We start from the raw sequence: 15,324 nt of genomic DNA, 5'->3' as shown, positions 1-15,324 counted from the left end.
GTGCCGGCTGGGATTGCATGCAGGAATCTGAGCACGAAAGGTGCCCCTCGGCAACTGGACAACACTGAGATTACAAGGTGGCGGCTGGGGAAACCATGACGCAAATAATGTTTTGCTGTGGATATCCTGTTGTTGAATGCCTCCAAACATTTCAATGGAGCTGTAACCTGCACATATATCCACAACAATTCCCAAATATCCATCCTATTCCATTGCAGAAAAAATGCTACAAAATCCATAATGTGCAACAAAACCTGCAAGGTTGTAAAATCTGCACCTGCCCATTTTGTTGCAGAAAATTCTGCAACGTGTGAGGGCACCCTAGGCTTTTAGGACTAGTCAGACTCTTTGCTGCTGCTTTTTAAATCCATTAGCAGAATACTGGTCATTGCTGGCATTCTTCTTAGGGAGCATCAGGCACAGGCTGTCATGAAACATTAGTTATGGCCCTGTGGCAATGCCACGCAGAATATGTCGCCTGCTGGGCCACGCGACTTACTTCAGTAGTTATTGCATAATCACAGTTTGCAGACCTCATCATATAGTAACAATTGTCCATGCTGTCACATACACAGTTCTGCTATGACGCTGACTATAGCTTTCACTCTGGAATCTCAAATAAAACAAACACATTTACTGTTTTAATAATAAAACTGTAAAAAGTGTCAAACTGTGCTTTAGAACAAAGAGATAAAACGCGACAGGGATGATTAGATACTAGCAGTTCATCACGGAAATGAACGTAATGTACTAGTTTTAGACAATGAACAGACCGTGAAAAAGATTATTAACACAGATACCCATGGAGAGTAGTTTTTTACGAATCGCTTGGAGGAAGGGGGGGTCAATGTGCAGTACTTACTAGGAAAACCAATATTCATACATTCAATGGGTTATTTTCACAATACCTCTCTATACAAAACAGAGACGTAGACCATAATACAAAACTAATTTCCCACTTAGACACTTTGAGCCCATGTACCAACTGCTATATACAGCATTTCTCTCTAAATTCCATTGCTTTATATGTATAGTGTACGTCTACTCTCTTCTCTATTGCAGACGTGTGTCAGCTTGCAGATACTCTGGCAACATCACAAAGCCCTGGGCTACACAATGAGACAGACCTGTAATCATGATATACATATTTTCATAGCTCACATCATTGCAAATATTTTATGCATAGTGAAATCAGACTAGATCCCTATAACAGTTATTCATGCATTAATGACCTATGCTTAGAGGTGATCGGTGGAGGGTACTACTCATGGGACCCCCACCAATTAGCAGAACACAGGGTGCGACTGCATATGATACTGCAGTTCCATTTAAGTGAACAGGACAAAGCGCTATGGATATGTGTGTCGATGAGTTGGTACTGCAGTTCTGATTGGTGGGAACCTCGGGGTAGGACCCTACTGATTACAAATGGATGACCTGTCCAATGCATAGGCCATTAAAGTACTGTACCATAAAATCAAAGATAACGCCTCTAAAGGTGTTGTACAGTCATAGCACATACTGATCAGTGGGGGTCTGACTCAGATGATCAGCTGTTTGAAGAGGAGGTGGCGATCGTGCGAACGTTACTATCTCTTCAAGTTTATACTGCTCATTGTCTTGGAAGTCTCTGCTGCGCTGCAAGGGAGATGGTGCACAGTGTAATATTGCAGAGGAAGTAGCGCTCACACAAGCACCGCTTTCTCTTCAAACAGCTGATCGGCAGATGTGCCAGGAGTCTGACTCCACCCGAGGATAGGTCATCAATATGTATTGGCTGCACAACCCATTAAAATTTGGATATAACAACCAAGACATGAGGACTTGTTGCCAGTTGTACAGAGTTCCTAGTCCTATACCCAATAGTTTTATTGTTTTCTTCATTAAACCCTTCTTTTGTCTATTTGCACATGAAGTGTCTAACCAATATCTTGATACTTTATGGCTGTATCATGGGGAGTTCTGCTTCTGAGCAGAATAGCTACTAGTGACTACAGCCATAGTGTATACTACATGTATAGGCAGTGCAGTCACTGATACAAAAGAAAAACAGGATCAGCAGTTGGAGTAAACTGAAATCCCAGAAGGCAGAATTCTGATGGAAAACACACATTGGCTTTTAGTGGTTTAGTCAGTGGGGTTTGCATTCCAGGTAGTAGATAGCTACCCTTGCTTCTTTATCATCACCAACACAAATGGTGGAACAAGGCAATTTTTCACAGTTCAGATCTGATCTCTTAGCTGGACCAATGTGTGCAACTCTTTTCTCATTACCTCTAATATGATGTTAATAAAGAAGTTTATAGTGCCAGGGTGGTTACATTCATACTATACAGAGTCAATACGGTTGAAAAAAGACACAAGTTTAACCTAGGACAGGTGGGGATGGGAATTAAGGAAAAGGGAGTGAGAACCAGACTTCTTTCAGAAGCATTAATGGTATTTTTTTAGAACTGTCCACTGTTCCTGCTGTGACCATGCCCTGAAATAGACTATTCCACATATTTACAGTGGTTATGGTGAAGCCTTGTCTCCATAGGGGCCTGAACTTTTTCTTATCCAGATGGTGTCAGTGAACCCTTGTCTTTTGAGGGGATTTTACACGGCTTTTTACCATATTTTTTGTAAGGGTCAATTATATAAGTTAATCATGTCCCCCTTAGACTCTTTTTCTAAAGACTACATAAATTTAATTATTTTGGATGTTTGCCATCTAACCCATACCGAATTCAAATAAGAACGGTCATGGACTCTGGACTAAGCATTAAATCCAATTTACAATGTGGAAAATAATTATCATTTTATTCAAAGTTCTTCATTTGTAATTCAGATGAGAGACCGTCTCACCTCATTTACAGAAACAGCAATTCGTTCTCTGTCCAATGATTTTCTACCCCGAGTTATCAAAGGAAGCGGAAACCTAAATGCAATCAATGGTTTGATGTTCAAGATACTGTAGCCTTATCTTTCAGCTCCCATAGGGAGGATCCACAAATGCAAAGCACCTGCATGCAGCGATTCCCTTCAGTCATGTTAGCTGAAACAAATCATTGCTTTAGTTACTCTGACCTCTAAAATATCAGGCAAGGATGACTATTGGCTTGATCAAGACCAGAAAATGAGCCTCAGGTATGCAATGCCACTATCCAAAGCCTGACATGTGTCAAGGTGAGTGCAGTGATTTATTGACCCCAGGGAAAATGTAGCTCCACAGCTGAAACCATGTTGATGCTTCTCTATAAAAAACAATAAATCTGATCAAGGAATGTCAATACAAGACCTCTGTGTCGCATCTGAACATTTTCTAAAAGAAAATTCCATTTTTTGAAAATCACTTTTACACTGGCAAATACACGTTCTAAACAGTACAAAAACACATAAAATAAAAAAAATAAAAAATAATTGCATATTCAGCAATGCATTGAGGCCTGGCGATAAATTTGGAAATTAAACATTTCTGACAACTGATTTGGGGGAGGTCTGAATATATAAATGACAGCAGTAATGCACGGTCACACAGGGAATTCTGTAAATCACTGAATGAGACCACCCCTTAGACAAGTACAGAACGAGAGCAGATTTCTAATTTATAGTTGGTGAATTTCGTGGTTGTATGTACTGTAGGAGCTGCCTCGTGTGGACGGGGCTTGTGCTCAGGGCTGGCACAGCGTGTATGATGACAATATGGGTACAATATATGTTTCAGTTAAGCAGGTCAAATATAGAGACCTCCATTCCAAACAGGTCATAGACAGCCTAGCTAACATAAATAAAACCCCAGTTCAAAAAAAAGTTGGTACATTGTGTAAAATGTAAAGAAATGTATAGAAAAAGAGAATGCAATAATTAGCAAATCTCATAGATCCATATTTTATTCACAATCGAACATAGAACACATATTTTACAATATCATGAAAAAAATTTACTCTTTTGGCACCTGATGGCAGCAATGCATCTTAAAAAAAGTTAGTACAGGGACAACAAAAGGCTTGAAAATTAAGTGGTACTAATAAAAAACAACTGGAGGGGCAATTTCAGTATAAAAGGAGCATGTTAGAAAGGCAAAATCTTCAGGTTCACTAATAACTGAAAAAGTGCATCTACAAATTGTGGAACAATAAAAAAAAAAAAAAAGTTCCTCAATGTAAAATTGATAAAGATTCGGATAATCTGGAGAAATCCATGTGTGCGAGGGTCAATATTGGACACTCATGGTCTACGGTCCCTGAGGTGGCACTGTATTAAAAACAGACATGATTCGGTACTGGAAATCACTGTATAGGCTCAGGAACACTTCCAGAAATCATTGTCCGTTAACACAGTTCGCTGTACAATCCTCAAATGAAAGTTAAAGCTTTATCATATAAAGAAGTCATATGTCAACAAGATCCAGAAATGCCATTGTCTTCTCCAGGCAAAGCTCATTAAAAATAAACTTAGGCAAAACAGAAAACTGTTCTGTGGTTAGATGAATAAAACTTTGAAATTTTGGGAGGAAATCAAAAGGATAGGGGCACTCCAGCTTGTTACCAGTGCACAGTTCAAAAGCTGAACGGTATATAGAGGTTTTGGAACAACATATGCTCCCGTCCAGACATCTCTTTCAGGGAAGACCTTGCATATATTAACAAGACAATGCTAAATCACATACTGCATCCCACACAATAGAAAGGCTTTGCAGAAGAAGAGTCCTGCTGCTGAACTGGCCTGCCTATAGTCCAGACCTTTCACCAGTAGAAAACATTTGGCTAATCATGAAACAAAAAATCTGACCAAGACCCAGGACTGTTGAGAAGCTAGAATCCTACGTCGGATAAGAACAGGACGATATTCTCTACCAAAACGCCAGCAATTTGTCTCCACAATTCCCAGAAGTTTACAGACTGTCTACACAATGGTAGACATGGCTCAATTCCCAATTTTTTTGAGATGTGTTGCTGCTTTCAAGATCTAAATGAGTTTTTTTTTTATTTTTTCACGAAATGGTAATGTCTCACTTTGATATGTGTCCTATGATCTATGTAAATATTTTTGGGAATTGGGGGTTGTAGAAGAAAGGACAGATTACTGCCCCCTGCTGCCTAGAATTCATATTTATGAAGCATTTGAGTCTGTTCTTACATCTGAATACTGTCATTGGCCACTACTAGGGGCACTACTTCTAAACAGAAAATAACGCATAAGGCTATAGATGATAATTAAAGGGAGACTGTGTTAACCGAAAAAGTGTGAGCTTCTGGGGTGATCACATATTTAATATACAGTTATACGCAGTTATAAGGAAGAGGCTTCTTACATCCACTTGTACTGTCTTACTGCTGAGCTGGGAGCTGCAAAACTTCATCAAGGAGAGAGCAATCCTTGGGTAATGTTTTTGGCGGAGCCTCCAATGTGAGCATGGCATACAGAAACAGTGTAATGTAATGGTACTACACAAGGTTTTTGCACATGGTTACGTTGCACTTGGCCCAACAATGTGCAGTCTGATACTTGTGAAGCATTGTAATCTTGCATACGCTTAAGTATAATTTGTTTCATTTTCTAAAATTTCTTAAGAGTCCTCAATTCCAATAACTTTTTTTTTTTACTGCTCCTCTGCTCAGGTTTGTTTGACAGAGTTTGCGCGGTTTCTTGATTCTGAAAACTGTTGACCATTTATTGTTTACGGATTTTTGTAACATATTCTATAAAAGCAGCACGTAGCATGCTTTTCTATCACTAGCTCATAAATCCCAGGGTGCTAATTACCAACAAGCGATATTACTATGATTCAAACAGTGTCAGCAAAAGAACCCTCAATACACAAGAAAATCTTCTGCTCAACATGTGTGATTCCTTTGTTGTGCAGTCATACGGCAGAGTATGGAGCGGCACCTGAATTCTATCATTCAGTTGCATAAGCGCTTCATTTTGTGATTGAGGTTCCGCTGAGGGAAATTATACATATTTCCATTACTCACCTACAATTTAGAAAATTCATTACGGCAGCTATTCTACCCTGAAGTGTTTCTGACGTATGTGTAACTCACAATGACTGCATATTCTTGATATTGACTGAGAGGTTTTGTCCATCAAGGCAACAGTAGAACGTAATATATATCATCAAAATCAATTCTACAAGTAAGAAACAATGTAGTTGATTGCCTGCAATGTGATAGTCAATTATTTGTGGATTCTGTCATCTGGTTGGTTACTGAAATGAATTACTTTACAAGAAACACATACAATTGCTGAATCCAACAGTGGAATATGATAGAATAATGTTTGTTAAATCCAATACCCATACCAGTATTGTTGAAGAGAAAGCCGATATTATACTAATGCACTGATCACTATGCAGAAAACAAAAGAAACACGCTCTCAAATGTTCACAGCCAACTATACCTAGACCAACTAAATTAGAGGTCCAAGTGAATTTATAATGGGATGAGAATTAGGCCTCAAGCACACAGTCAATTACAGAGCTACTCTCCTCTAGATACAAGCATTGTCTCATGCCTTTCGTCTGAGGCTTTGCCATGTGATGAGTCCTTAAAGGGCTATCAATACCCTGAGTATGCGTGATATATCCATAAGAATTATTAATAAGAAGTGGGTATTTTCTCTGGTGAAGAAGGGTCATCGATGAAAAGTTGGCGTCAGTGTTTGCTTTTCCTACTGAAATCAATGGACAGATGGAAAGACATAACCTACATTGACCTCTCCAATTATTTCAATGAGAAAATCAGTCACTGAAGCTTGCTTTGAAGTGGAGAACAATAGGCCTTTGGACATATCATAAACAGAGTCAGACTGGCCCAGAACAATACCAAGAGATGCCACTGGTCGGTCCTGGCTCTGACACGGTAATGGGCTCCAGTGATCCAGCAAAAGACAACCCGAATTTGGAACTGACTGCAGCCAACTACTAAAGAACTTTTATGCAATGATAGATAACCAATTAGATATGTCCCGTGTGTAATGATAACAAAGATTACTTGTAATTAAAGGGTAACTGTCATATTATTTTTTTTTTTATGTAATTGGATTGGTCTGACTAAGTTTACCTTGGTTCCCTAGTTAATACTTTTGTATAGGTATTGAGTTACCTAGTAATTGCAGCATGCTCTTTCCTCCCCCAGGCATTTCAGTGGTGCGGCTAAACCAGCGTTGCTAGGTCCTCCGTCTCCTATCTTCTATATACAGAGGAGGTGTGCGCTCTCCCGTCGAACCGGGATAAGGGGTTATTATCACAAAGTGCCAATATTCGCAATAAATTTTTTAGCTCAACACTACTCAGGAGGAAGAGGACGTGTTTAAGTCTGAAGAAAGCCGATTGGTTGGCGTGAGGCTGTGAGTTCCCAAGATGAGCCGAATGAATTCTGGGTAGTTAGGGAGGGAGGTTTCAGCCTCAGAAAGAAGTCTTGTGAGGAGCGGTTGCTCTGGACGAAATACTATTAAACAAGTAGTATGTGAACACAATAATTAGTGAGTATGGATTATCACCACAGCAGCAACAACATATGTGAAAATAAAATGTTAAATAAAAATATGACAGTTATCCTTTAAAAATGGACATGGCATGTGCTGTACAGATGGATGAGGCCTCTCAGGGTCATCTGCTCTGGTGGGGTCCAGGAACTATAAATGTCTAAGATTGGAACACTTTAGTAGGAGCAAATCATATTACAAAAATATTCAAAAACAATTCTGCATTTCTATAACCTTTTTAGTCCTTGAAATTGTCTTGTTTGCTCATAAACAGTCAAGCAAAATTTAGTCTATTTAGCTAATTCATCAGATAATAGAGGTTGACCGGCTACATGATTTCAAGCTTAGAAAAATTTGCAAAATGTTCTCCTCAAAATACTTTCTTATCCCCAACTAATAGAGCTACACAGGACTTTATTTTGCTTAAAATACCTGAAACTCTGTGATTAAGCAGTCACTCCCCATAACTGCTTTATTATAGGCTTACCATCCACCATTATCTATAGAAGTCTGAAAATAAGCAGGATGTCTGTTGCCAAGACACTGCTGAATTCCATAAATGTATTTAAAAGGAACTTCTACGGAACAAACCTTCAGATTTCTTGTGCATAAAAAAAGTTTTTAGATCATAAAAGACTGTATAAACATAATCTTGTCATACCTGGGCAATGAGGGCAACAAGAATCTTGAGTACGAGTAGGGTTTTGACAAAGAAGGGGAGGGCAAACTTCAGTCTCGCACAAGACTCGTCCACTGTGGCATGTACACTGGGTGCAAGAATCAATATTCCATGTCTCTCCCTCAATGTAATATTCCCCTCCAGGAGCATGGCAGATTGATGGGTCTGTGGAGTCAGGCTTCTTCCCGCTGGAGTCATCTGTAACAGAAGATTTGTAGATAGTATTAATAAGATTTTGTATTTATTATCACTGTTAGTAGAATTGCAGAACATTTAGACCTTGTCACAAAACAGAGGTGGCAATAACTGTATCTCAGCTCTGGACCATATAATGGATGATAATAAGCAGAGCTCTTTAAGGTGAAGAAAACAATCATCCAGTACATTAAAGGGCGTCTGTCAACAGATTTGTGCCTATGAAACTGACTGACCCATTACATGTACTTTTGGCAGCTGAAGGCATCAATGTTGGTTCTATGTTCATATGTCTCCACATTGATGAGAACATTTTTTAATAGTATGCAAACAAGCCTCTAGGAGCAACTGGGATGTTGCCTTTACACCTACAGGTTCTGCTCTCTCCAAATGCTGTACCCTCTCCACTTTGATTGACAGGGCTAGGCAGTGAAAGTATCATCACACTATGTCAAAGTGGAGAGGGTGCGGCAACACCGCCATTGATCCTAGAGGCTCATCTGCATTGCTTCTTTCACATTAACATTATTAGCACTTTGCAATGCCTACCTGCTCCACTGACTGCGAGCAGCAGTTTTAGTCTAGCCAAATCTCAGCATGCTTGCCGGGTAGCAGCCAGATCTCAGACAGACCTCATTAGTGTCAATGGGGTTGGCAGGCATTTGCTTTAACGCCATGCAATGCCGGATTACGAGAGCTCCGGCAGAAAACAGTCTGCTGAAACTAATAATGCTAGTGTAAAACTTACCTAACACAAATGGGCAGATTTATTAATCTTGTTTAAAGGGGTTGTATGGGCTTTTCATATTGATGACCTATCCTCAGGATACGTAATCAATATCAGATCGCCGGGGGTCTGACACCCAGTACTCCCACCGATCAGCTGTATGCGCACGTGCCATCTCCCTTCTCTCTTCTTCACTGCTGATGTCTATAGCAGAGAACAGGAAGAGAGACAGGACATGCACACTGCGCACGCCGTCTCCTCATACAGCTGATCGGCGGGGGTGCCGGGTGTCAGACTCCCGCTGATCTGATATTGATGCTATATCCTGAGGATAAGTCATCAATATCCGATCGTCGGGGGTCTGACACCCAGTACTCCCGCCGATCAGCTGTATGAGGTGTGAACGTGCCATCTCCCTTCTCTCTTCCTCACTGCTGATGTCTATGGCAAAGCAGCAGAGAACAGAAAGAGAGACAGGACATGCACAATGCACACGCCGTCTCGTCAAAGAGCTGATCGGCGGGAGTGCCGGGTGTCAGACTCCCGCTAATCTGATATTGATGCCCTAGTCTGAGGATAAGTCATCAATATAAAAAGCCCGGACAACCCCTTTAATATTTAGAGAGCATAACAGTGTAAAGATGTGTTACATGTGTCAGCGGCTCACTCTGTATGATAAGTTTGCGCTACCTATTGGTTGGCTTACTTTGCTGCAAAATTTTGGTGCAATTTTGATGTCACATTTAAGCCACATGCCATTTGACGCATCCTTTTTTCTCAAAGCCATGCCTCTTGTCCAGTACATCACAAACAAGTGTCTAAAACACATACGGTAATGAATGTGGTGCAAAGTAAGTAAGTCAGTTTGGGTGCAAATTGAGCCCCAATTCTGGCACATTTAACTTAGTAAATGTCCTAACATATAAAAATGGAAGCTTTTTTATTTATTTATCTCAGAACAGACCATTCAATTCTGTATGTACATACATAATCAAGGTTTTGCTTGCCTAATACACATTCACCTACGGGCAGTGACACTAAACAGAAGAAATGCCCCCAGAACCAGCTTTGTGACTGCTGCCTGTAATAGGATGGGGACATGAATTGAGTTGAGCTATGAAAGCATTCTACCTTCATACAGTTTGTCTGAAAGCATTAAATGTTTGCATTCAGTGGCCCGTTAAAGTGACAAGAATCTTCTGGCTGCAAATCAAAGTTAAGTCTCTGCTTACACGAAACATCATTTTTTAATTTTTTTTTTCATTGAAGTTGGGAGAAAATCAATAACCTTTAGCTCTGAGCAAAATTTCTGTGACTTCTCTGAAACCAGGGAACAGTATTTTCTCTGGCTCATGCAGCTCGCCTTATCTAAATTTTTCACACGCGAACAGAAAATTATGTACACCCTGTAGCCATGGAGATGGCGGCAATAATACTGAAAAGGTTTATAAATGACTTACTGTCCCTGATCTCCTCATCCATAGCATAGATTGTAGTTTTATAAAAGTTTACATAAAAAGGACTCGGCAGCTTCCATGATGCACACCACATCATTTTGATTTGTAGAATGAGCTAAGAATAAGTTTGCCAAATGTCTAAACGTCTAATGGTATAAGATGTCTTCAGTCTGAAGTTGACTTAATGACAAGTACTATGTCAATGGACAATGGAACATATTAGTAACGAAGTCTGATAATTGCAAACTAGTTAATTATTCCACAATTTTTCTGCAAAGCAAAATTGTCATAAAACCATCTAGAGTTGTAGGTTTTAGATAATGAGGTGCACAGTATGTGTGCATTTTAAAACTATGCTACTAGAGCAAGGATAAACTATACCGAACACAATATGAACTGTCTGCTTTAACTATTCCTTCGTCATATGCCCCATTAAAGCCTACTGAGATGCTAAAGGGAAAACCTTAAAGGGGTTGTCCAACAGACAGGTTTCTTAACTGCTTGCCAACCACCAGTTGACCAGAAATGTTCTGGCGGTTGGCACATATCTCTGCACAGACATTTCTAAATGTCCTTGCAGTGATTGCAACCGCACACTGATCGTGAAGCACTGGGAGTGGGGAGCTGTCAGTAACAGCAGAGTTCCCTTTAGAGAAAGCAGGGATGGTTTTTACCCTCCCTGTCTTCCCCATTGCTCTATGTACAGTGCTTCTATAGAAAGCAGGAAGCAGTAAAGCTGTTCCTGCTCCAGTGCCATCAGTCATGTGGGACCGGATGTCTGCACAAGTTGCTGGTTCTTAGCAGACCCTGAACAGCTCTGCAGTGAGGAAGTACAAGCTTGTTCAACCTTTCCTAGGGATGTATTTCCCCTGTAACTGGAGCTACTATGTAAAATAAAAAAATAAAGACTACAGAAAATCAAGTATAAAATCCCACCATACTGCAGCTTCTTACCCTGCCCCTTGCAACCATAACCCATACATCCCATATATAAAAACAACTGTTATGGAAATGGACAATTAAAAAAAAAAAAAAACTTAGGTGCATATTAAAAAAGATTAAGAGTGAAAATAGACTATTCTCCCATTTTTTACATTTTTCTGAGTATAAAAAAAAATTAAGTACGGTACTATAAAAAAAATAAAGACACATGTACTAAACAATAGAAAATATGCCTGGTCAAAAAGGGGGTAAAAAGCAAAGTCTTAAACGGCTTGAATAGCACTGCCACCTCGCCTGGTCCTTGGTTATGGCTCCATAGGTCCCTAGTTCTCCTGCAAAATTTCTGCCCCCTGCATGTAAACCTCTGGCTGCAAGCGACATGTCGGTATAAACTAGGAGTAACACTATATCTGGCCATTATAGGACATATAGTCTGCATTTTTTCACCAGTTTTTCCCCTTTATAGGCTTTATTTCTGCAAATTTCTATGAACTCAGTCCAGAATGGGCAGGAACTGGCTTATATGATGTCTCCCATACAGCACAAACAGGGAGAAGAGGCAATCATGCTCCCTTACCTCTCTCACGCAGTAAGAAGCAGCAATGGCATGGGAGACATTATACAGCAGTGTTGCTGTGAATCCAGCACTGACATGTGGTAGAAAACTTATTAGATTATTAAACAGTATCTATATCTATTGGTCTCTCTGGCTCTATCTTTCTTTGCCATCTCCCTCCTTCCCTCCCCCACTCTATAGACTTCAATGGCCTTCAGCTGTCACCTGATTTCCCAGTGAACTACAGAGAGAGTAATCAGTGCAGGAGAGAATTCTGATCAATGGGAGAAGAGGCATTTTTAGGTATATTTCAAAGTTTCATCATTCATGCTATTTATTTATGGAAAAAAAAAGGCATTTACTCTTTAATCAGGCAGTATACTATTTCAATATCCCATTGTGGTGTGCACCTAAACTAAAAGATACTGAGTCATATTTTTCATTGAATTGCAAACTCCATCACATACAAACCTCTAATGACACAACAGGCAGTCTTCTTTTGAGTAGTAAATAATGATAACACTTAACTGCAAGTAGAGTATATAAAAATATACCATTACAATAGACAGGCTTATTGCTTTCTATTTTCTCTAAAGGCTGAGCATGGGAGGTATATCTATTCCTCAGTGGTTCTGAGCCCTTCAATTGCAAGAGTGATTACTCTCATTTGTGACACAGAAACGGATTTACATTTGTACATGGCACGTAATGTCACGTTCTCTATTAAACAGAATATTAAGTCAAGGAGATCTGCCGTTTTTGCTCAAATGTCAAGGGCTTCACAAAGTCTGCTAAAGACATCAGATTAAAAATGGATTAGTAATGGGGCAACCTCTGATACTTTGCTTCAGAACTATTCCATTAACAACACCAGTGGTCAAGAGACTTAATCCTACTGAAGTATTTGCCCTTGAATGCGCTGCTGACAAAACTGGCCTTGAAAGGAAAATAAAAAATAAAGCCAGTCTATTATAAGGTTTCTGGCACATAACCTTACAGTAGCTGTAGGACTATCAAGTCTCCTTTGATATACTTCTCACTCTAAGGCCACACTGAGACTTTCTGTAACAATACTAATTGATTTTAAAGGGAATCTCCAGGAAGTTCACTGATAAATCAGTCACAATAGAGAATATTTCCTAAACCTTTAATGCCAACATATTGGTGTAATAAAGTTGTAAATTATGTTGGACACCATATTTGAACCATAATTTGCAACCCTTGGCACTTCTTGCCACTTTTTGAAGTGGTGAGAAAAGTTGATAGGGCTTAACATGAGGGATGGGGCTTCTCATGTCCTGCTAGATTTACTATAACTTATGCCAAAATACTGGTGAAAGTTTTAGCACAAGTCTACGCCAGCCCCTAGCTGACATAAATTTGAGTTTCTGGCACAGAGGCGTTTAATAAGAGACATCTTAAAGTAGACACATCTCACTCGGGCACACAGGGGATAAAAACTGCCATATGGCAATGCCAGTCTCAATGAAGCTCTTCAAATGTCTTGTAGGACTAGCTAAGCTGAATGTAATGGTACTTTTTACATGCTAGAGAATGTGAAAATAAGCAGTTAAGGACACCGAGGGTAGGCCCAAGCTGCTCTGAGCACTCTTGCTCGTACAGCTTTCTCTGCCATACCCTACCTCTAATTGTTGCTTGAGGAGACGCTCAGGATACTGAGCAAATAAAAAAAGAGAACTCCGCTTAAAAGGTTTTATTAAAAAATATGAAGTATATAAAATTAAAACCTATGTGTTTCAGTGGCGGGCCACCACCTTCATCAGGCTGCCCAACTCTATTGCTTTATTGACAGAACTAGGTTCCTGTATAGTCATTTCAACTGGCCCTGTCAATCAAGGAGAAGGAAGGACTGGCAGAGAAAGTAGGAGGAGAAAGGGTGCACTGGAGTGGCATGGCCCTGCCCTCAATGCACTTATTTGCTAATTTACATATTAATTATAAGCACTTCTCGAGAATGAGGCAACGTGTCACTAAAATAAAGTTAGTTATCACTACATTGAGCTGAACCAGCCTTACAAGGTTAAACAGTGAATTGTTTGGTGACAGATTCCCTTTAACTATCCAGTGACAGCATAATTCAATACATTGCTATAAACTACAGCCGTAGCTTGAGAGTTAAAATCAATCAGCAGTTCTACAAACAGGCTTCATGGAGCTCAGGCCTTTTCTCAGTGTTCAGAAGATTATGAATGAGAATCATATAGAAAGAGCACGGACCATGCAATGAACCTAACAGAAAATACATTACAGATAACTCCAAAGCATCAAATGTAATTTTGTATACAGTAATTGGAATATATGTAATCGATCAGATATATGAAAGGAAGGCACGCACCGTGTGCACATGCCGACTCCTTCTGTATTCCTGCTTGCTGCTGCTATGTCTATGGCCAAGCAGCAGCGAACAGAAAGAGACGGGAGATGGTAAGTATACACTACGTGCGCCTTCCTGCCTTCCTTACATATTGCTGATCGGCGGGGACGCAGGGTGTCAGACCCCAGTCAATCAGATATTCATGATTATCCTTAGGAGAGGTCAACAATATTAAAAGCCTGGAGAACCTTTTTAACTCGCTCCTGCCCTGGAAAAATTATCTGTACTGTGTATGCGCCATCGTTATACAGCACAGGCGCAGGATTACAAGGTCAGCTGAAAATAGAATTCTAATGTCTGGCAATGTCAATCAACCAATAAAGGGGCTTTTTCAGTACTAAGTCAAGGCTATGATGCCCCGAGGGGCTAATGTTCACCCTTGCACTTATTAATTAATTTACATATTGAATAAAAACTGGTGGAATGCAGCAACAGGTTTCAATAATAAAGGTGCCATTCAGGGGCGTAGCTAGAAATGACTGGGCCCCATAGCAACATTTTTTTATGGGCCCCCCCTCTCCCGGATCTCCCACCCCCACATACCTCTCAGACCCCCACCCCTTCCAGAGCTCCCACCCAAACACCCTTCCAGGACCTCCCACCCCAACATCCCCACACCCCTCCTAGACCTCCCACCCTAAATCTTCCACTGCCAGTCCTCAGATATAATGGTCCAGACATCAAGTGTCCTGCTCCCCTCTCCTGCCTATATAATGTTCCAGACCTCCAGGTTCATGCTTCCCCCTACTTCCCATATATAATGGTCTAGACCTCCAGGATCCTGCTTCCCCCTACTCCCCATATATAATGGTCTAGACCTCCAGGATCCTGCTTCCCCCTACTCCAAATATATAATGGTCCAGACCTCCAGGGTCCTGCTCCCCCCTTCTTAAATATAATGGT

At 40.3% G+C, this 15,324-nt stretch overlaps 1 protein-coding gene across 1 annotated transcript in view; it reads right to left on the bottom strand.

The window, feature by feature from the left end:
* CRIM1 (cysteine rich transmembrane BMP regulator 1) overlaps nucleotides 1-15,324 on the bottom strand; it is a 703,894-nt gene that overhangs the window by 71,953 nt on the left and 616,617 nt on the right. The window contains exon 12 of the mRNA XM_044289483.1: nucleotides 8,132-8,347. Within this exon, the coding sequence (XP_044145418.1) occupies nucleotides 8,132-8,347 (216 nt within the window). The remainder of the gene's footprint in view (nucleotides 1-8,131; nucleotides 8,348-15,324) is intronic.

The sequence above is a fragment of the Bufo gargarizans genome, chromosome 4, assembly GCF_014858855.1.
Source record: "Bufo gargarizans isolate SCDJY-AF-19 chromosome 4, ASM1485885v1, whole genome shotgun sequence".
Classification (NCBI taxonomy): domain Eukaryota; kingdom Metazoa; phylum Chordata; class Amphibia; order Anura; family Bufonidae; genus Bufo; species Bufo gargarizans.
Note: the sequence above shows the minus strand (reverse complement) of the source record. Positions and strands in the feature narration are given on the sequence as shown.